The 22589-nt window shown below is 29.2% G+C and overlaps 2 protein-coding genes across 5 annotated transcripts in view; both read right to left on the reverse strand.

Moving 5' to 3' along the window:
* LOC108690399 overlaps positions 1 to 3829 on the reverse strand; it is a 23312-nt gene extending 19483 nt beyond the window's left edge. The window contains exon 1 of the mRNA XM_018197661.1: positions 3660 to 3829. Within this exon, the coding sequence (XP_018053150.1) occupies positions 3660 to 3734 (75 nt within the window). The 5' untranslated portion in view covers positions 3735 to 3829. The remainder of the gene's footprint in view (positions 1 to 3659) is intronic.
* Positions 3830 to 14928: 11099 nt separating this feature from the next.
* LOC108690368 (N-acetylgalactosamine kinase) overlaps positions 14929 to 22589 on the reverse strand; it is a 26726-nt gene continuing 19065 nt past the window's right edge. For 3 of the 4 annotated variants that reach the window (XM_018197619.1, XM_018197621.1, XM_018197620.1), the window contains 9 exons: positions 21513 to 21685; positions 20969 to 21136; positions 19547 to 19754; positions 18383 to 18491; positions 17940 to 18095; positions 17337 to 17479; positions 16963 to 17077; positions 15711 to 15915; positions 14929 to 15476 (listed from right to left, as the gene is read on the reverse strand). In XM_018197619.1, coding sequence (XP_018053108.1) covers positions 15299 to 15476; positions 15711 to 15915; positions 16963 to 17077; positions 17337 to 17479; positions 17940 to 18095; positions 18383 to 18491; positions 19547 to 19754; positions 20969 to 21136; positions 21513 to 21673 — 1443 coding nt within the window. In that variant the 5' untranslated portion in view covers positions 21674 to 21685 and the 3' untranslated portion in view covers positions 14929 to 15298. The remainder of the gene's footprint in view (positions 15477 to 15710; positions 15916 to 16962; positions 17078 to 17336; positions 17480 to 17939; positions 18096 to 18382; positions 18492 to 19546; positions 19755 to 20968; positions 21137 to 21512; positions 21686 to 22589) is intronic. The other variant, XM_018197622.1, reaches the window with a different exon arrangement.

A 22589-nucleotide genomic window follows, 5' to 3' on the forward strand; every position in this document is an offset into this window, starting at 1 on the left:
ACAAATTATTACAGATTTTATAATTAAAATAATCTTGTTTGAATTAATATCATAATTACTATTATTTCTCAAAATATAGAACTGATATTAAAATAAAAATTATATTTTTTGTATGTGTTGTCCATAACAAATATGCTACTGCCAATCCTAAAACGTGTGACAATCAATCCAGGATTAATTATCATATATTTTCACAGCTTCATTTAAAATTAAATAACTTATTTTTACGATATGATGAATTCACGAGTAATATTTTTTTTAATATCTAAAAGATTTTAAACGTAACATAATGTTTCAAAATCAGGCATTCACTTTTTTTCTAAAAATTGTTAATCAAAAACTGGACAACCGATCCTTGGTCTGTCCTACATTATTAATTCAATTTTTTATCAGATAATCTTTTTTTTTCTTCAAAAAAACGGAAATTGCAATGCATACTTGAAAAGTGAAAAAGTTTCCGAGTATTGTAGCGATTCTCTTCACAATTGAAAGCTTTCAACGATATTGCAAAATACTAACTGCTTTTATTTTTTTCCCTTCGATTGTTCCATTAGTTTTTCACGGAAGACCGACTGAAAAATCTGCTTCGTGTAAAAGTGCGTTCAAGAAGAATGGAATGCGTACACACATATACATATTTACATATGCATGAAGTAGCGTGTGCATCATAGATATTCGTATATTTTGACTAAATTGATTCTCCAATGTGTCCAAGAGAATGTGTTGATCAATAGCTGTTACTTGGTTTAATGATGCAACTGGAGTGCACGTCCAGCGCGATGAAATGTTCTATATTATTATTAATAGACTGCTGATTGCATTAATAATGACATGTCCAATAGTGCGCATTATATTTACGTCTACATAGCAACTATAAATCTAAATTATCTACTGCCTTGCGCTCTCACGTATTTTAAATTCTCAAATATCTTAGAAATTGTTCCGTCTTAATAATTAATTGTAAATATCATTTTTCCACTTATATGATGTTGTATCATATTTCGCGAGGAATAATACGCGTAGGTATAATATATAGTATATTTTTATTTATCATATATTATGGGAAAAATATTTGTTGTCATTAGACTTTCGTATATATATATATATACATATACATATATTTTATTGTCGTGTAGTTTTACATTTTAAATTATATTATGTTTCACACACAATAATTTACTGCGCTGCACAATTTGATATTCCATTTTAATTTTATTAATTTTCGTTGTAATTCGCTTTGTCGATAGAGAAAATTAAGCATATACCAGATAAACAACAATTGCGGATCTATATAAATTTTTTACAAATATAAAATGATTTTTCCTCTTTACTGTTGAAGTCCGGTGATTTAGACCAGGCTTTCCAAATTTATATATATAGATCATGACACATGTTTAAAATACGTGATTTACCTTTAATAAGTATGAAAAAATGACGAGGAAGGAGCAAACTAATAATTTATTTATATCTTTTTACTCTTCTTACTTTTTAATTTTTTATTGAATATAATTTTACAAATTTATTTTTCATATAAATAATAAGGTACGTGTGAAGTGTGTGTATCCTTATTGCTTCTGTTAATGTACTCTAAAGAATATGATTTAACATCACTTGTGTGAAAGTGGATTTTCAACGGATGATAGAAATCAAAACTAAATTTTGAAATAAACTGCAAGTATCAAATTCCTTGTAACTGAAAATGATTCATATTCGATGATCAAAGTATCACTCTAAGAAAATGTGGATGTGAATTTAATATTCCGCATTGTTTGTTATAATTTTTACCATGTTGATATTGATATAAAGAGTTTTTAAATCCGCACTATTATAAATATTAACGCGGTGAGAGAATTATATAAACACCGCGGGATATTAAATTCATATCCACATTTTTTTTTTCAGAATGATACCTTTGATGTCGATATCGAATACGACTCATTTTCAGTTGCAAGGAATTTGATACTTGCAGTTTATTTTGAAATTTAGTTTTGATTTCTATCATCGCATCGATGAAAATCCAATTTCACACAAGTACGAAGTCATGAAAGAGCGTGTGTATGTAAGTTCGTTCATCAAGTAATAAAATGTAATTTAACATTTTACAATTTTTCATAATCTATCAAAGATTAATTTGTAATTCATATTACTTTGAGCATACCCGATTTAAAATATATTTAATAAAAAAGATTCAAAAAAAATGTTGAAGTATTTTTAAAAGATATTTGAATTAGGACGTATTTTATTATTTTCGTGAGTTTTTTTACTGTCATTTCTTTGAATGATTGTAATAGCTTAGAAATATATCACAGGCATGCTTGTTAGGGAAGTTGTGGGATTTCAAGCATTAGTTGACGTCACGTTACTCAGCTGTAACTACTGTAGGACTTATAATTCAGTAATGTTTCGTTGTGCTTTAAGAGTGCTTCTCGTTGATGAACAGCAACGTTATATAGAACAGGATATATGTTTCTCTCGTTTTATCAACTGTAATAGTAACATTTATATACAACTTTCTCTTTAATACGTAACTTTACAAATATTTTTTAAAGATGTTAAAATTTATGTATGTATTATATTTGATTTAGTAGGTGGCTTGAAGTTGCGGTAATGTTATGCATAAATTGTACTTGCAAAATTTTTACAGAATTGTGTTACGAAACTGCATACCATATTTACCATATGTATTGCAACGCGACAATATTCGACATACATGTTTATATAAAAAATATTGACGTTAAAATTTGTATAAAACAATATTTAAAAAAAACAGGTGCTTTAATACAATGACTTTCTATTTTTTTTTTTTTTACTTATATGAAGAGGTTCTGATATTTTATCGCTAAAGTCTATTAATCACATCTGGGAAATGTATGATTTATTATTGACTCGTACTACTTATTTCGTCTGACAGTTCGAGAATAAAAGTGAAGGAATCAATCATTAAAATTGTATATAAAGTTATTATCATTCTTATTAGACACAAATCGTTAGGCGAAACAATAACAAAAGTGATTATTGTTAAGGCTCAGTTCCACAATTTATAGTTAACTTTTAACCGAGGTTCGATTCGGTTTCTCATCTCTTTTCAATTCTAAAATTGGAAAGAGACAATGAATAAGTTGAACTTCGGTTAAGAATTAAGAACCATGAGTTGTGAAACTGGACCTAAATATTAAAATATTGATGTTCATATTGAGATATGGATTATTCGTATTTATAAATGTATCTACTTTAAAAAAAACGCAGCCAGTAATTTTCCAGTAATTATTCTTTTACGAGCCTATAAAGCAAAATTTTAAATGTCATATATTGAAGCAGAATACAACATACAAAAAATTATCAATTTTCTAAATTGTTGAAAGAAAATCAAATAAAAAATTTTATGTTATAAAAATTCATATAAAAATTTGTACAAGTAAAAAAAGTTAAAACTTTCCAATGTTACTTCATGCAAAAATAAATATATGAAGAAGTTTATACGTGAAGATTTTCTAAAATAACTCAGAGAAAGGAAAGGAGTCTGAAGAGATTTATATTCTATTCACTAAATGCACGGAAAATAGAGCGTAGTATAAAATTTAATTTTCATTCATCTTTGCTCATAAATCTCACTATAATTTTTTTTTGCAAACATTCAAGATAAATTACGATATACTCACTGTGGTGTAAATGGCACAGGCATAACTTCCTCTCCGTACAGACTGCCAGCAGCAACAAGACTGCATGATAGCCATGCTGAGAGCACATGGATCTTCGCGCGAAATTTAGAAACGGTGACTGTCCGATCCTTCGTCGCGGTTTGGGACACGATAATTATCACCCGGCGGAATTCCAACGGGCGAAGTTTCTTATATCTTCGATCGTAAGTCGGAAATCAAGAGTATTATCACATCGTGAAAAAGAGACAAGATCAACGAGATCACGCGAGAACGACTCGGCGCCAACTGTCAGTGCGCGTTTCTCTCTCGTGAAATTCCCTCCTCTAGAGTTATCTCGCCGCAAAAAGCTCACCGGCGGTGACGCTTGCGCAATTGTCTATAATATCTTATCGCCTATGTATATGCGTATGTGTGTACATATATATTTCTTATATATTATATATATGTATACACATAAAGTACTTTTGTAGCCGCGAACACGATCCGTCGACACGTATTGTATTACCAGAAGAAAACCATAGAATTGAATTGGGAAAGAAAGGTTTTTTTTTTTACCTGAGATTTGCAGAGCATCTTTGTCTTTTTCTCTTGATTGATAATGGAAAAACTTATTTGCTCAAGGTTTTCATCAGGTAGACGAAGATTTGTATAATTATTTTATTTTTATAATTATTAGTATCTGTCGAGAAATTTAAAAAATTTTTATTTTAACAGAGTGCATGCATTGTTGTAAGCCACAATTGTTTCATTTGTCAAGAAAGAAAATGTAAATAAAAAAGGAGTTTATTTTATAATTATTTTAAAAGCTGGATCATGCTTATAGTGACGCGATCCGAACACACGTGCTTATATATATATATATATATATTTTTTTTTTTTTAATCATTTTCCATAACATATTATTTTTAATCGTACTTTAAAAACAATTTCTTTATTATAAAGTTTATAACATTAGTTAATAATTTAATTTTTTACTTTGTCAAACTAAAATAATTTCATTGAAATGATTCTCTGATGTTACTTTCTTTCGAAAGAAAAGCATCGACTTTATAGTGCGTAGCTTGTTTATTCGATTATTATCTAATGCCAATGTTTCATATTTTATCACTATAAAGTTCTGCAACTCGTTGCTTCTTTTGATTTGCAACTTTGCTTTTACGTTCTTATGTTATTAAACATTCTTTCAAAATATATCATTCATGCATAATACTTTACCTCAAAGACAAAGGTATGCATTCTATTAAATGAATATACGCAAGAAAGCTATTGTTCCTATTGTTCCAGTTTTGAATTCGTGTTTGAACTCTCTACATTTTAATTTGCATTGAAGATCTTAATAATTGAACCTCTCATTGGAAATTAATTAAAATTGGAAAAAGATATTTATTGAAGTTCATTGGACGTTTATTGATAATTAAATTCTTTTATTCATAAAAGAGTTTTTATCAAATTTAACACTTTTTGTTGAATTAAAATTTATTTTGCGATGCTCTTTTCACCTTTTTTGCATATTCTTTGGATTTTATCTGTGCACAAACGTAAAGTAAATTTAATTTAACACAGACTAGCGTTAGCGTATGAAAAAGAGTAATTAAAGTTTATTCCTTTGTCTCCCAATTATCGTTGATCTATTGCATGATTTATGGAATTCTACTAATAGTTCTTATTGTTACGACACACTAGTTGTCAGACACAATTATATATTTACTCTTTCAGACCCTCGGCGTACAACTAGATAGTCATTTCGGATGTTTATCATTATTTTAACACGATTCTATTATTATTATCTATCGACATAGAAATTGCTACATACATATGAATATTATCATCTGCATTTAATTAAAATGACCTTATATGTTATAAATAATTGCATAAATGAAAATTACAAAATTTACATAACACAAAGCCCGATATTATTTTAAATTATGCATACATTAATTACATGTTGTGTCAACGTTGTATAATTTGCAAATTTATTCAATCTGTGATCGAGGGATTTATATATAAGAAAAAAAATTATAAATTATAGGATATAATGCAAAATATAGTCTTTGAAATACGAAATCAAAGAAAAACAAGATTTGTCCATAAAATCTTGGAGATTTGTCTCTTGTTCTATATTCTCAAAGCTATGGCTATAGGATTATTAAATTGACGAAGGATATAATTTCGCAGAGGCGGAATTCGATATTTGTTTGATGAAGGATTTAATGAATAAACAATTATATATATGTAGATACGTTGGTGCGTAAACTTTCCCTTCCTCTCGCTCACTCTCCTTTCTCTCTCTTTGCGTGATATATATATTTTTTGGTAATCACCGAGGTGTAACAAGAACACTGTAACAAGAAATCGAGAGAAACTTTATGACGGTAATTTCTACATAAATATACTTCTTACATATTGTACGAAAAGTACCACAGGAGATATAGATGCGCTTGATGAAAATTTGTAGGTATAATGAAGTTAGAATGAACTATTTCATTCTCCTAGGTAACTGTAAAAGTTGTGCTTTTTGACGTTCAATGCAACCCAAGATAGAAAATCGATACGTTATTTTATTTGCGAAAAGTAGTTGAAATGGGATTTACACTCCGGAAAGAATTCCGGAAAGGAACGTAGAGGAAACAAAATCACGCGGTTTCACTTCGCGAAATTGGAAATGTTACGAAATTGTATTGATTATCCACGATTATCTTGTCCGAACATTTCCGAGTGAATCTTTATGAACGAGTGAATCTTTATTGATCTGCGTCCGTATATAGCTCATTTGATTCTGAATTATAGCGGCACTAGAGCCGCAATAAGAGAGACGTGGTAGATGGTGGAAATCCGCGTGAAACTGGAACTGACGTTTTTACACATCAAAGGCAACTCCCATGCTTTGTCACAGTAATTTAGAGGCGTTTGAACGGAAAGTCGGGAAATTATGGATAACAATGAGCAATTAGTTAATTACAATCTATATCGATCTTGTGTGTGCAAATATATTAAAGTGTAATCAAAGTGCACTGTGTATATCGCGCTAATATAAATTATATTAATAAAAAATTTCATTATTTTGAACATGTGTTTATATTAAAAATTTGTAATAATCTTTCTTCTCTTTTAAATTACTATTAATAGATTAAACTAATAATTTTAACGATGAAAAATTAAAAATTAAATCAAGAGATGCAAAAATTAAAAATATAAAAAAGCTCTTTTAGCAAAGCTATTCTCGGATACCTATATTTTCTTGCGTCATTTCGTTAGAAACGTTTCTTTAAAAACATGTATAACTTTTTTTTCGAGAAAAAGAATATTACGTTGCATCTTTTATATCTGAAAATATTAAAATAATTAAGTGTAGGAAGTGTCCCACAATTCGTGACTAAAATTTTAATAATACATTCCTGATTTAAAAATAAGACAAAAATTCTAATATCAAAATGTCGAAACTGTAATAGTTTTTTAATTAATTTGTTATATATATTTAAAATAATTCGTTATACATATTTGTTATTTTTAATATTCTGTAATATTTTTATGTTATGCACGTTGCATATGTAATTATTTTCGATGTTTAAACATATTGAAATATTCAATATTATTGTAGATATACGTTATTATTTCAATCTTATATGGAGTGAACATAAGTGAATGAATATCCGCTTGTATAATATATCATCCCTGAACACGTGAAATATCAGCTCTGATTAGTTAACTATAACCGCTATTAATTTAAAAACTATTATAGCCTCGACATTTTGATATTAGAATTCTTCTCTTATTTTTAAGTTCACGAATATGTTATTAAAATTTTGATTATGAATTATGGGACACCCTGTATATAACAAAGCACACATTTGCCTTATTATTATTATTATTATATTATGTAATAATATATGTACATATTATTTTATAATATATGTACATATTTATTTAATATATAATGTTTATATTATAAGTTTATACGCAATTATGAAATTCGCATACTTATATTTTATTATCAATATTCCTTATTTTACTTAAGTATTTTTAAAGAAAAGAATATGAAATGAAACAAAAATATGAGATACCGAGATTTTTCGCGATTTTGTTTTTTTAGAAGAATATAAAAATTTTGAATGTACAATATTTTTGTTTGTTTACACCATTCATCCGTACATCACTGAAATAAATCATATAACATTCAAGCTATAAATATAATTAATATAATTTATTAAATTGAACATACATTTTCCGAAGATTAAAAACATAATATGTATTATAGCCTTATCTTTTTCTTTGATGTTAGGAATCGGAGAGCATATTAATATATACTGTAAAACTAAGCTTGGAAAAGCCTTACTTTGTAAGACAAGATAGATTCAAATTCCAGGTTGCGTATGTACATGTATCTGTAACATCGTAAGTTCTGTATATCCTTAAAACTTACACACATATATATATCAAATAAGGAAAGTTGGTTGGATCTATTTTGTCGACTTCAGAGAGATTACGTTTTCCTGATAGAAAAATACGTTGCCAAAAATATGTCAGTTAATTCTGTACATATTTCGTATAAGCTTTTAAAAATTCTATGTTTAAAAATTCTATGTGCTAGGGTATGAAAAACGCGAATACAATAAATCTTTATCCCATACAAAAAACGAGATATCAAATTTTAAACTTGGTGTACTTCCTTGTTTTTCAGTATCATCCCTTATTTATTTTAACATAAAACAGATGATGAAGTAATAATTTTTTTTCAAGAGACAGTTATTTTCAAGAAGTAGATATAAAAGGCGCAACCAGTACTATGGTTCTTTTTTCTTGGAGAAACAGCTGTGTCTCTGAGAGAACTAATATATTGTATGACACGGAAAAAAATTTTTAGAAATACGCAATTCGTCTTACATTGTTAGTCTTACATTGTTATTAAGTTTCAGTTTTTTGTAATTTCTAATTTAATTTTATCATTAAAATTATAATTAAATCTATACAATATATTTGAAGAGAAATTAATTGAGAACAATTTTTATTTTTTACTATTTATATGAAAAGCGATTAAAATTTTTGATCACAAGCTAATAAACGAAATTTTATTACAACACGATTTTATTCTTAATTATAAATTTTCTTATTGTAAAATAATTACATTTTTTTTTTTATAAAATAAGTATTCTAATGAAAATTGTATTATTTCATCAGTATTCTTTTTTTCTTCTGCTTCTTTTCTTTGATAAAATAAAGTATTCAACTTTATTCAAAATAAATGAGCTACATTTCTCAATGTCGCGTCTTTCACCACAGTATATGGTCTTCCTCATGTTTTCCTTATTGTTTACATCATTTCCTTCTTACTTTTTTCGTTTATATTGATACTATATTAAGATTTGTTAAAAAAGAACATTTAACAATTTGAGATAAAGAATTTATTTTTACATTAAAAAAAATACTATATTTCTAACTGTGACTTATTTTCCTCCAAGAGTGAGGAAAAACTTTTGCAATTGCTTGTCACTAGAGATAGTCTCTTAACTAACTGCACATATGTCTTACTTTGATAATGACTTTAGTCATTTTCTCTGGACAGAATTTAAGAGTTATCGTGACGATTCACAGTCGTCGTGATAGAATCAATTTTCTAAAGTCGTAGTAGAATCAATCAATTTTCTAAAGAAATTGACTCGTGCTCTTTCTACGATGGCCGATTCAGTTACACAAAGACGCTATCTATCCATGTGCCAGATCGTTACTTTTTATTGAAACTGTAATGTTCTAGTTTCAAGTGGTTTTAAGATCTTACGGTCACATTTAACAACGACAGTTTTTACTAAGCTGAAGACTTACAATGTATAATCGCAACAACTCTTCTTGTCGATCTTATTTAAAAATTTTGAAGGAATTGATTTGATCATTTTTTTTTAATATCTCGATACAAAATGAGTTTACCCAATAAAATAAGCGCACAAAATTTTTTAAATATTATATGAAGTGAATTTTATGGAACACGGAACGGATAAATGCTTTGTGAGCTACTTGCAGAATACATTATTCTGAAACTTTAAGAGTTTGTAACCTTCTCTCTCCCCAGAGAGAAGGCTATTCACTTGTGAAAGTAGCGAGATTGAATGGGGTATTAAAGATCTTACTAGCTTTGCACTTTTGACAAAAGCTCGTTTTCTATTTATTTCTTTGTTTAAAAGATTTCGCTAAGCTTCGAATCATCATTGACAATCTATTTATTGAAAATAAATGATACCTTCTTAGTTAGTTAATATTTTTCGATATATTTAGAACAATACAAATAAATGTACAGTGTTCATATAAGCATATACGAAGAAAATGTTAAAATACTTATTATTTTACATCTATTAACAACGTTATTTATAGTAGAAATAACATTAGTCGATATTTTTGCTTAAATTATCATATAGTTTATAAAGGAGTTCTATCTTTTTTGAAAATTTTGCAATGTCCGGTATATTTATAAAAGGGGCACACGGTATGATTTCTGTTCATATATTATATATGGATCATAATATCATGAATATTTGTAAGCGATGAGGACGGGAATATAGAACTTTACGATATGCACTTCAATGGGACGGATCTTTTAAATCAATTGATGATTAGTTTCGTCTTCCGCGCAATATAAGTACATCAAGCTAAAATATATGATCGCGATAGTACCGAATATTTTTTCGGGAAGTGAATTTCACGTGCGAATGATCAGTTAAATTGTGATTAAATTACTTTATCGAGTTTCAATTCCACGTACGCAAAGTGCTCGTGTTAATTTTATTTGAAACTAGGATAAGTCTGTTGCTTTGAGGATCGACTATATGCTCGTGTGTGACGTGTGAAAGTGATCCTTGGAAAAAATTAATCCCAACAAACGAGGGATCGATCTCGTAATAACCTAAAAGCATCCATGCAGCGCGTGATATCGATATCGTGTTATCGTTAATCGACATAGATTTGGAGGGTGTTTCACGTGTCCAGCGAGATAGAATGTATTCCACAAATAGATTCGACTCATTTCCATTCCCTCGTTTCAAAAGACTTCTTTTATTAAAGTTCTGAAAGTATTGTTAATCGACATAGAGGTTTCGAGGTTGTTCCACATGTCCAGCGAGACAGAATATGTTCCGCAGTAGATTCGACTCATTTCTCTCTTCTTTCTTTTCGGAAAACTTCTTTTATTAAAAAACGCAATTCTAAAGCCATTGTGCGATTCATATCTAGTTTCAGACTTTGAAAGAATATGTACATATGTATACGTGTAAACTGAACATGTGAATGCGTATTTTCGCCGTGTTATCAGAAAAAAATAGAAAAAAAGTCGATCCGATTTTGATAGATCATTGACATAAAAAATATATTTTTCATCAAACACAATAAAACGTTCGAAAACAAAAGAAAGAGTAGCACACACGTAGTTTAATGAAAAGAAAACTAATATTACTCGTTTTTGTTTACTCGAATAATAGTGGAAAGAATTTCAGTGGGCAAATGGAAAATCGTCGTATTGCGGGAAGCGTATGTGTATGTCGAGAAAACCGATCTATCAGTGAGAAGAATAAAAAAAAAAAACGAATGAAAATCCGAAGTGTGAACAATCGAACAAAAATACGCGATGCGCTTTTAAAGGTGCTGCATCGAAATGATGGAAAGTCTTTTGTTCTTATTTAAATCTGTCTTGATAATATATCAGCTGCTGACATTTAATGGTTGTCGGTATAATTGATTTTCTCGTTTATTAATAAAACAAATATGTGGAAATATGAATATCATACAAGAAATAATCGGTAATAATTTGAGATTTTTATTTGTATTCCATTTCAATTAAAATTAAATAATAAAATTTTTCATCGGAAAAGAATTGATGGAAAGGATATATTACAATTAATTGTTAATGTATTAAATGTTTTCTGAGAGGAAATTTATCTATTAACTTTTAAATGATCAAGCACTGATTAAACGATTGAATAATTCATAGCTACAATGAAATAAATCTGTAATTTCATAAGGTTTATTTTACGTATGAGTTTCTTCTTATCTACAATCATTCATAGGAATTGGACTTGAGCTGCTCTCTTTAGCAATGCTTTGATTGCTATTGTAATATTGCAGTAGATGTTCACTAATCAATAGCTGTTTGAGAACAACTTCCAAAATGAATGTTAAGTTTAATTTGAGCTTTGCATAGACTGAAACACCTTCGGTGAGTCCCGAGAGATTTCGTACAAGCGTTCCGACTTTAACTATGGCTAGTCTATGCAATTCGAACACACGCTTGTCTGATCGCTTTGTCGCTTTCACAGATTAAATCCGCAAGTTTAGTTCAATGCAGCTCAAGCCTGATTTAAAACATAGATAACTGAAATAGTTTTCGCATATTTTATATGTCTATCGACTGTTCTTATAGAATGATTTTAATTAGTTAGTTTAAATTCTTTATCTTCTTCTGAGACACAGAAAACAATAAACAATTGATTAAATTTAATTAATGTTTATACAAGATCTGCGTGTTTATAAAACATAAAATTAAAAGCAAAGAAATTGAAAAATCAAGAAAAGGAGAGATCTCTTCGAAGTTTTTACATCTACTTCAGTTTTAAGTTCTCTAATTGCGACTTAGATGGATTAACGAGTTGTATTGAACTAATTCGTGTAAGATCCGTATTATATTTGATACAATTTACGAAAATCTATTAACAGATATAATTACGAAGAGATCTATTAATAAAATACAACATAATTTCCTCACTTTGTTGTTGTGCTGCCATTGTTCGATGCCTCACAGTCCTCCTCTTCCTCTTTTCGGATTTGTTGAACTCGCACACACAATATGCGTTGAAATATGGTTAATAATAACGCACATTAATCATCAGAATAAAATAATTGCACAAATTTACACGACACTCCCACATTAGTTGCACGCGATGCATTATATTATTCATACATCATGAAGAATAACGGGAAGAGTGCGAAGGTCATTACGTTATCACTATGATCTGTTTGACATTTGTAAATTTTCCAAATTAGTACAACGACTTAAATCTCGCAGATTATTTATTGGAAATCTTCAATAATTTATACTAATGGTGCATAGACGTTGTAAAAACAAAAAATTCGATGATATTAGCATTTCAACCATGCGATATGAAAATAATGTCTCGAATTAATTAAAACGACTAATTAAACGACTAATTAAAATGAAATCTAAAAATATACAATTGAAATTTGCACAAAGTATATATCGCACACGTTGGCAGTGTTTTTCAAACACTTCAATTTAATAAAATATAATTATTATTAATGGATCAATTTATCAGTTTTTTTTGCTTGAATCATCGATGATTCATTACTTTGTGCATTCAAACCTGAAGTTCATGAATAAATCAAGTAAAATCAAGATGTAGGAAATTGTAACTTATTGAATGTTTAGTAATTATACGAAACGCAAAGAACAGAAGTATTTGGAGTCTATTTGGAGTCTTCCGAATGTCTTTCACGATCGCGTTTTAAATAGTAATACGATACAATATACGTAGAGGCTTTTACCCATTCGCCTTGACTTTTGTCGTTCGAATGATAATAGTGTGCGGCGACTCTATGTACGCTGCAGAAATAAATATCAAAGTCATACCAGTTAATTTTTGTTGAAATATTGAACATTTTATAACACAGATTCGCATTAAATATTCTATTCCTCAAATCAATTTCGAAATGAATTGTTATTTCATGTCTTGCGTTTTGTTTTGTGAACTTATTAGCGTCGCTAATATAACATTAAATATCTAAGATAACACTTAATTGCGTTTGATTAAGAGAGCGGTTTAAGAAAATACTGTTATTTGAGTCTTAATTGAATATTTACTTAAATTTGATTAAAAATATGTGTTATTAGCAAATTTTAATTATTAAATTGTTATTTTAATATCTATTTATTAAAACAATAAGATTAATTCTAAATTTTCAACTAAACTTCTTTAACAGATACGCTATTATAAATAAAGGCTTAAGACTTGGCTTGCATCAACGTTATTTTGACTTTAAGCGAAGCTTAAAACTCTATCTCTCCCACTTTCTCGGCTAAAAGAGAAAGTGAGAGATTCAAGCCTCATTTAAGTGAAAGTAAAGTGTAATTGGGCCTAAGACATCTATGTTATCTGTCTTTAAACGACAAAGTTTATGTGTTTTTAAATAACTATGATTTTATAAAGCAACCTCTGTCTCATCCTGGAACATGCGACAGCACTGAGAGGTAATATCTGATGTAATTCGCAAATATGCAGTACAAGTCCTGCCATCATATCACCTTTACAGGTACATGCTTTCATTGCATGGTGACCTTAGTTAGATCTAGGATTCGCATTACTGCGGTATCATTAGAGAGTTACGTAATAATCATCTAAACTTCACAACGGTTATGTTATTACGATTGTAATGTGATGTAATAGTGACGTCTAAATATCAGCAAAATTACAAGAGTGAATATAAAATTAACTTGAAATTTTTAATATTATTATTAAATCGTAAAATCGACTAATATCAAAATTATTGCGTTAAATTCATCAAATGATAAAGTAAGTTTAAAAAATAAAATATTTATAATTGGCACAAAATTATTATTAGACTAGACTCGCTTTGATCGAACATAGCCTTTTTCACTTATTTCTAATTGGATATTTTACAGTTTTATGCGTTATTATACATTTTCTCAGTGATAATTTTAAGAAATATAAGAATCTTGTATTATACATTTCATTAAAACAGCATCATGTAGAAAATGTTTCTATCAAGAAAATGGAGTGTAGATATGTACCCAATTAACCTCCATTGTTGGAATTTTCAGAGATACATATATCTTCTTTAAAATGTATGAGAAGATATGGAAGCATTTTCTGAATGAACTAAATTCAAAAGTCAAAAATAATAGTAATTGATCACGTCAGTATTTAAAAATCACAAAGATTTCGCTTGTTTAACACTCAACATTAAATTATCATTTTTATGTGTCGTATATTAAATCAACTATCGTTGTAATTTATTAGCCCTTTTATTTCAGTTCATTGTAAAAAAAAAGCAGCAAAAACAAAAAAATAGAAAAGAAAGAGGAAGATTTAAAAATGATCTTTATGTATCTTATCTTGCTTTATTATATTTTAAAAATATTACAAGTAAATAATAATTTATATTAATTATTATAATTATATCATGTAATTAACTTGGTACATTTTTGGAATAACGAATTACTATTCGTTATATTATAATTATATAATAATTTTTGGGGATTTTTGTTTCGAGAATATCGTAATGTGCGACATTACAAGGCACTCTATTCAATAGATCTCATTTAATACTATTATAGTAGAATAGAATTTACATATTAGTGATTAAATGGCAAGAAGCAAAGTAAGTTTAAATATAATATACTCTATTCGTTCGCGGTAGACTTCAAAAATATCAAAGACATACTGAATGACGCATAGGCGTGTGACATTCTATCATTCAATTAAAATTTGTGATGTAAGATGAAAGAAAGCTTGATAAAAAAAGAAGGAAGCAAAGTGAACAGGAAAAAATGATGGAATGTCAACAAAGGTGACAACGCGCACTAAGTAAACCACTATATGTATTTATTTATCGTAGGGTTTTATAGTTCAAAACAGTGTTGACGCTGTGTAAATAATAGCGCCCTGATTTGGTGACGTCGGGAACACCATGTCTTCAAGTTCCGCTCGATCCTTTGTGCTGTTTTGACAAAGATATGCTCGGAGAGCCTCGACGAATTGCTGAACTTCGTTTTTATCAATAATAGCTACGATGCAACCACCCCAGCTGCATTACGAAAGTAATGATTTCATTTTCATTGTGAAGTAATAAAAATGATATATGAAATTAATATACAATAAAATATTGAATAAATATTAATATAAATTTAATATAGTATTATCTGATAAATCCTCGTCATAAAAAGTACTCTGTATTTGGTACAGCAGAAAATTCAATTTAGATATAATTTTTTTATCATGTGTGAATATTATAATATTTTAAATTGGTATAATAACTTACCCAGCTCCTGTGAGTCGAGCACCGAATGCACCGCAAAGTATAGCTCTTTCGACGAGCGCATCCACGCTAGGATGGCTGCACTCGTACAGTTTATAGAGACTGGCGTGGCTCTTCGACATCAGGTTGCCTAGATGTTGAAGCTTCTCGTGTTCCATTATGCTGCTTTCCTCGTTTATATGGCGAAACGCGAACACTCTGCCAGCCTCTGCGGTGTAAAAGCAGCGGTGCAGTTAATCGAGCCGAGTTTACTGACCACCGTAATGCCAACCATTGTGCTTTTTAACGTGATGATGATTCAATGTAACATTTAACAGATATTTGCAGAGTGTTTAATGTGATGCTAGTTGATTTGACATTAATTAATATGTGTGCTTTATCGTAGCATTTGCTACTAAGAAAAAAACATTAAAATAAAAGGGAAAAATTAAATACAAATTTTAAATAACGTTATTGTTTTGTATGATTAATTATACATATCATTTTTTGTATGATTAATTATTCTTTCTGCAATATTTAAATGCTCCATATATTTGAAAATGAATTATACAAAAATGAAATAGGCTGCATGTTCACAGCTATGCAAAAAATAAATATGATTTAATTTTTCTTAAAACAAGAAGTTTTTAGTATATTTTTATAAGTCCATTCTAATTGCAAATGTTTTATTGAAAAAAATATTTTTATTCAAAGATAATCTAACAGCATTTTTATCGTGTGTGTTTTTTTTGCTTCTGACATTACAATCTGGAGTGAGGCGTAAACAGGAGCCTTAAGTTTAGAAAGTTTAGAATCGAACCTTTTAAACCTTTAAAAGTTACAATCGACATATGTCTAGCAAAATAATTTATAGCTTCATAGAATATATTATAATAATGCTTGTACATATACCTAATTGATTTATCGGTTTCATGTACAGAATCAGTAGATGCTATAACTTCTGAGATTCGATGCAACTTTTCACGCTGCTTTTATGCTTGATGGTAATATCGAGAGATAAGATCGAAAATACTTAAGTACTTTAATAACTCAATTAATGCGACGAAACGAAGTTCGATTTCTAACTTTTTAATAAATCCTTAAACTTTTTTCTAATGAGCATGAAATTCACAAAAAATTGTAATGCATTTGCTTGCGTGGTAAAGTTAAGAATATATTGGTGCATAAAAACAAGGAAGGATTTAAGCTCACTTGATTTATCGGATTTAAAATAGCGTTTGGCGATTTACCAGCGCATGAAAATTGATGTTTTTACCTTGAAAAACGTGCAGAGCCCGTTGCTGCAGTTTGAACGTTTGCGAGATATTAAATGAACTGACGAGAGACGTTTTCTTCAATCGTTCGTAATCCGTACTGAGGCTCTCGCAGATCTACGAGAAAAATTTATATTTCATCGGTAATTGTCCTTGATTCATTAATGATAAAACATTCATCCGATATCAAGTTTAACACGAATGAATTGCACGACATTTTTTTTTATTATCTTTTATAGCGCAATAAAGTTGCTTTTTTTTGTAAGATGCGCTTCTTTAATAATCTTTAAAAAGATATATACCCTCTGTTGAGAAACTGTGTTTCTACAGTAGAGAAAAATATCTCCCTTTTTATTTATTACGTTACAATGTATACCTCATCAAGAGTATACGGCTCTTCGTGTAGTTCTGTCATTACTACAGTAATCATCTCGTCCAAATTTAAAGCGAGCCTCTCCTGAATGTCGATTAATCTTTGAACACGCTCCCAATCTATATTTCTTTTCTTGGCTATCATCTAAACAGAATATAGATAGATTTCATTGCTCAGTTGAGGGAAAGGAGATCATGATATAATATCATGAATAAATTATTATTGTGTATTTTCATGAAACCTATATTTTTCCTCATATATTATTAAGTTTAAAATATATGATTTTTGAGAAGAAGAAAAGCGAAGAGATCGAATTAGGGAAGCTAAAAGTTAGAAAATGTCCTGAATAAGTGCGAAATGCATCAATCAATATCTATTGAAGAAGCAACGAGCGTGAAACGTAAACGGGAAAAGAATCTTAATCTTTGAATTATTTTTACGAATATTTAAAGGATTTGAAACATTTTGAACCAAGAAATAAATTAAATAAGGGCGTATAATTGTATCATCATTTAAATTGATATTTGAAAATATATAATATTAGTTACGATGAAAATTCTTTTTCTTGAAAGATGCGTGTATTATTATAAAAAGATATAAATATTTGTGCGGCAAATCGGCATTCCGCAACTCTGAGGTTATAGTCGGCAGTTGAGGCTTTGTTGTGATATGCTTGACTATGTGCTATTACGAACACTGCATTTTCTGGCAATGTTACATCAGTTGCACGCAGGGGATTAAACTCTATCAACTTAGCCGTACCTTTACGAATAAACAGACAACATTGCGAAAAATTTTGAACTTTTTAATATGAATCTTGTGATCGCAAAATTACCATATATATGTAAACAATTTTGAGGATTACCATATATTGATTAGAAGAAATATTTTCTTTTAATTATTTAATTTTTAAAGATTATATCTTACAAAATTTTATTATGATTTAATTTTGAATAAGAATAACAAGGAAGAATCAAGTGAAATCAGCAAAAATAAGTGAATAAATAACAATATTTTATTCATATAAATTAATGAAAGTGCAGAATTACCTGCTTTCCCAAGAAAAGCGATAGCTTGGTCCATTCCACCACCTTGAGTGCCGATATGTCTCTCTGCTTGAGCACTGCTAGTTGCCAATTCATGCTTCGATAACTGGTGCTATAATATACAAATAGCTTATACTATTATCACAAATAATATCTGTGATAACAACTACAATTTCTATTGATAATATTCTATTATTAAAACGAGATATATATATTCATAATCTAAATAATAAATTTATAATTTAAAATAACAGTTTACGAAATAAATTTAAGATAAAATTGTCAAACTAAAGAAATAAAAAAATCTAAACTTTATAGAAAGCTGAAAGGTATATATAAGATAATGCTACTCGAAAAATAATACAAAGCATTAAAGGGAGTATCTCAAAGATCCGCAGTATCTATGTCGCGTTCGATATCCGCTCGAGCACACGAAAGCGTTCAAGGCATTCCAAGGAAATAGGATCTAAGAGCGTAGAAGAAGTAATGGAAGAATACGAAGTAGTGATCGGTATTTTGATTTACTTGGTCAAACACAATACCTCTCAGCACTTAGTACTTGTGACATCGATAAATATACGATATCTCGTTTCTACATCATTCGTATAAGTCTGTTTTCCAACAGACTTATACGAACGATGTAGAAAAGTCTAACTGGAGAATTAGGCGATAGAATTGCCGATTATATAATTGTGCATCAAAGCAGAAAATATCCAATTAAAGTCTAAAAGAATAATTTGCGAACTTTTGAAACTACATCCATTCATGCGCTGCTTGTTAATTATTTTTTTTAAACAACAATGAGAACAAGGCTAATAAAAGTGTGACCCAATAAACATAGCACAATTCATTTTACAAACTATAGTATACAAAATTAATGTTCATAATAAATAATGTTCGAACATTTCAACACTTTGGAGTTTTCATCAGTAATGAATAACCTTCAAAATGAATTGAAACGTTCGAATACTTATTTATTACGAACATTAATTTTAAACTAGTTTCAGTAAAATTACTTGCGCTTTGTTTACCGCACTTTCATTAGCCTTACTCTATTATTGTTATTTTTTTTAGATGACATTTAACGCTCGTGATATTATTTCGTAATACGGAGCAGAAGATAATATTAAACATTTCGCGCGTAAGATGAATAATTAAAGTACTCACCTGACTAGCGTGTACGACCGAGAGGAGCGCGGCCGAGACCAAAGCGCTGGAACTCGAAAGGCCAGAATTAGGGGGAATGTTTCCCCATACTGCAATCAGAATTCCCGTTGGAACTGACTCCGCTGGGATTATTTCCAACGCTCCTTTTACACCGCATAGAAAATATTTGTACCATGTCGGCCCGCTTTCGCTATCGCTAATATAAGATCTGAAATGCAATAAAATGTAATTATGTTACATTTACACGGAAAGAAGATTTTGTTGAAGTATTAAACAATTTAATTAGATACAGATTTGAAAATAATTTTATTTGGACCGTCAGAATAATTTTGTCGCCCGAATTATTTGCTATAGTAACATTGCTCAAATTAGTTACTAATTAGTTTGGGTAAAGTTACTTTAGGGTTTTTAATGCTTAAACGTTTCACATAATTATTTTGATGGTCTAATAACATTATTTTCAGATATGTATCTAGTTAAATTTTTAGAAATTAAATATTTATTTTTAGAAGTTAAATACTTTAACAAAATCATTCATTCCATGTATATACATTTATAGAAATTTAACTCTCAGTATTAAGGTATTGCGAAAGGAAAATTAATATTGTCAGATATTTTATTTATATATTTATCCTCCTTTTTATGGTCTTATCTGTTATTACTGTAAAAATTAACGCGTATATATATGACAGAAAAATCGGAAAATCGATAATGGTATAGATTCGCTAAGTCTGTCATCTGAGTTATATGCTATCCGACGTGGTTGCGCGACATTGAATAATGAATGAGATTAAGAAAGTTCATATTATCTTCCTCGGTATTATACATGGAGCAAAGAAAGCGCTGAGGTAATTTAATCCAAACGAGAGCGAGGTTGCGCACAAGCACAATATCATCTGCTTTTCTTACATTACGCGTAGCACAAGTTCATTGGTGATCCGATGTTTTTTTTACTAGATTTTTACATCGTAAAATAACTGTCATGTTTTTCATTTAGATTAATTTAATTATGAAATGAATTTATCAGAACCAATGCGAACGCACGTACACTGTACAGATAAATCGCATATAATTCTAGTTTCAGCGTCATAATCCAAGATGGCCGCGGTAAGGGATCAGCAGGCTTAAATTGTTAGGGAGCTATAAGTGCTTATAAGTGCCTAAGACCACAACTGTGAGCACGATGTGTATTATGGAGGTGTTACATTATATGCCACGTGCGGTATAGTTTGCTATATATATTAGATACGATATCGTAAGATCTTAGTAATCTCAAGTTTCTTTCAAATGAATGTATCGTTTAGTTTCTACAAACTATTATAAAATTAATCGAAAAATCCTCAAACTTATCTAAACTATTGATTCTATCTATTGATTCTATTTATTGTAAATGAATTTAGATTCCTATCAAATTACGCTTACCCTGTATTGTCGAAACTGCATCGAAAGTCTTCGTATTTTGAATCTACATTGGTGAGATGAATTTCATTATCTTTCGATAATGTTACCGCGACAAGAATATCTTGTTCAATGGCCATTGGACAGACTGAATATCCGCAGTAATCGATGTGCTCGCCTATCAGATTAACTCTGTAATGGAAGTATTCGTAAATGTATTTATAGCAAAATAACTTGCAGAATCTCTAGAAGCTGTGACTCATATTCAGAATGCGCTTATGATATCAGCGCGCATTACATATTAATATACATATAATTACATTGCATTATAAAATTTCAGAAATAAAAGCGCACATTTATTGATAAAAGCGTATTCTGACTATATATGATCTATAAAATTTATGTACAATAAATGCCGCGTTTTCAAAATTAAGATATAAATTTATTTGATGATTATAGGATCCGTATAATTGTGTTATACATAATGTCTTATATAATTAATTTCGCATTAAGTATTTGATAATAGAGCTTATGTAAGATTTAAATTTTTTATTAAAAAGAAATTTACCTTCCTGGCACTCTAACGATAAAGGAAGGCTCTATATTGTATTTGGTGATGAAATGAGCTGCCAAAATCTTCAATCGCGGTAAAATATCAGTGGTAGGTGTCAAAATAGGCACTAGATCATCTGCCTCAACCATACGGGCTCCATTAGCTTGATAGGACATTTCAATAGTCACCTACGCAAAAACATAAGAAGTTCTCCTAAAACCAGATGCTTCGTTCAATTATCTCTGTTATGAAATAATTTGCATTACATTATCTTGAATATTTCATCATCATTTTCATCGCACGATTAACCTAACGAAATTATGCCATGTGCTGCATGATTAAATGCTTTGCTTTGGTATTGGTGGTAACTTTGTTGATAATTACGATACTATTTCAAGTTAAACTACATACAGGAGATACATTGAGTAGTAGGAATCAACTTGTATAGCAATACAGTTACGCATTTCCAATTTAAGTCTCTTATCTTTGATCTAACTGTATGATCATGTAATAAGAATACATTTAGAAGATAATATATAACTTATATATCAATACAATCAAATGTCTATTCAATATGGATGAAAATGTGAAGATTGCTTTATTTGAATTAACATAATTATAATCGTAGATGTTTCGATCCTGTTTCGGATCTTAAATCACTATTACATTATTATTCTTATGTTGGATGACTAAATTTTTTTGTGAACAGTTTACATGATAAGAATCCGAAACAGAATCGAAACGTCTATGATTATAATTATTAGGTGTAGTAAAAAGAAATCCATTATTTTTCCATTCAATTTCATGCAAAAATAATGGATTTCTTTTTACTACACTTAATTATTATTATTAATTCAAATAAAGCAATCTTCACATTGTCATTCAGTGTTGGCTTGAAGTGTGTAGGCATTATTTGATTGTATTGATTTCGATCTCAATCGAGCTTTAATACTTATGATTAGATTGATAATTAGATTGACAATTATATTGATAATTTATATAATAATATATCAATTTCTCTTTAGACATAGTTAAATAATTTAAAATGTGTGTGTGTGTGTGTGTGTGTGTGTGTGTGTGGGGGGGGGGGGG

This window comes from Atta colombica, unplaced genomic scaffold, assembly GCF_001594045.1.
Source record: "Atta colombica isolate Treedump-2 unplaced genomic scaffold, Acol1.0 scaffold32, whole genome shotgun sequence".
NCBI classification, from domain to species: domain Eukaryota; kingdom Metazoa; phylum Arthropoda; class Insecta; order Hymenoptera; family Formicidae; genus Atta; species Atta colombica.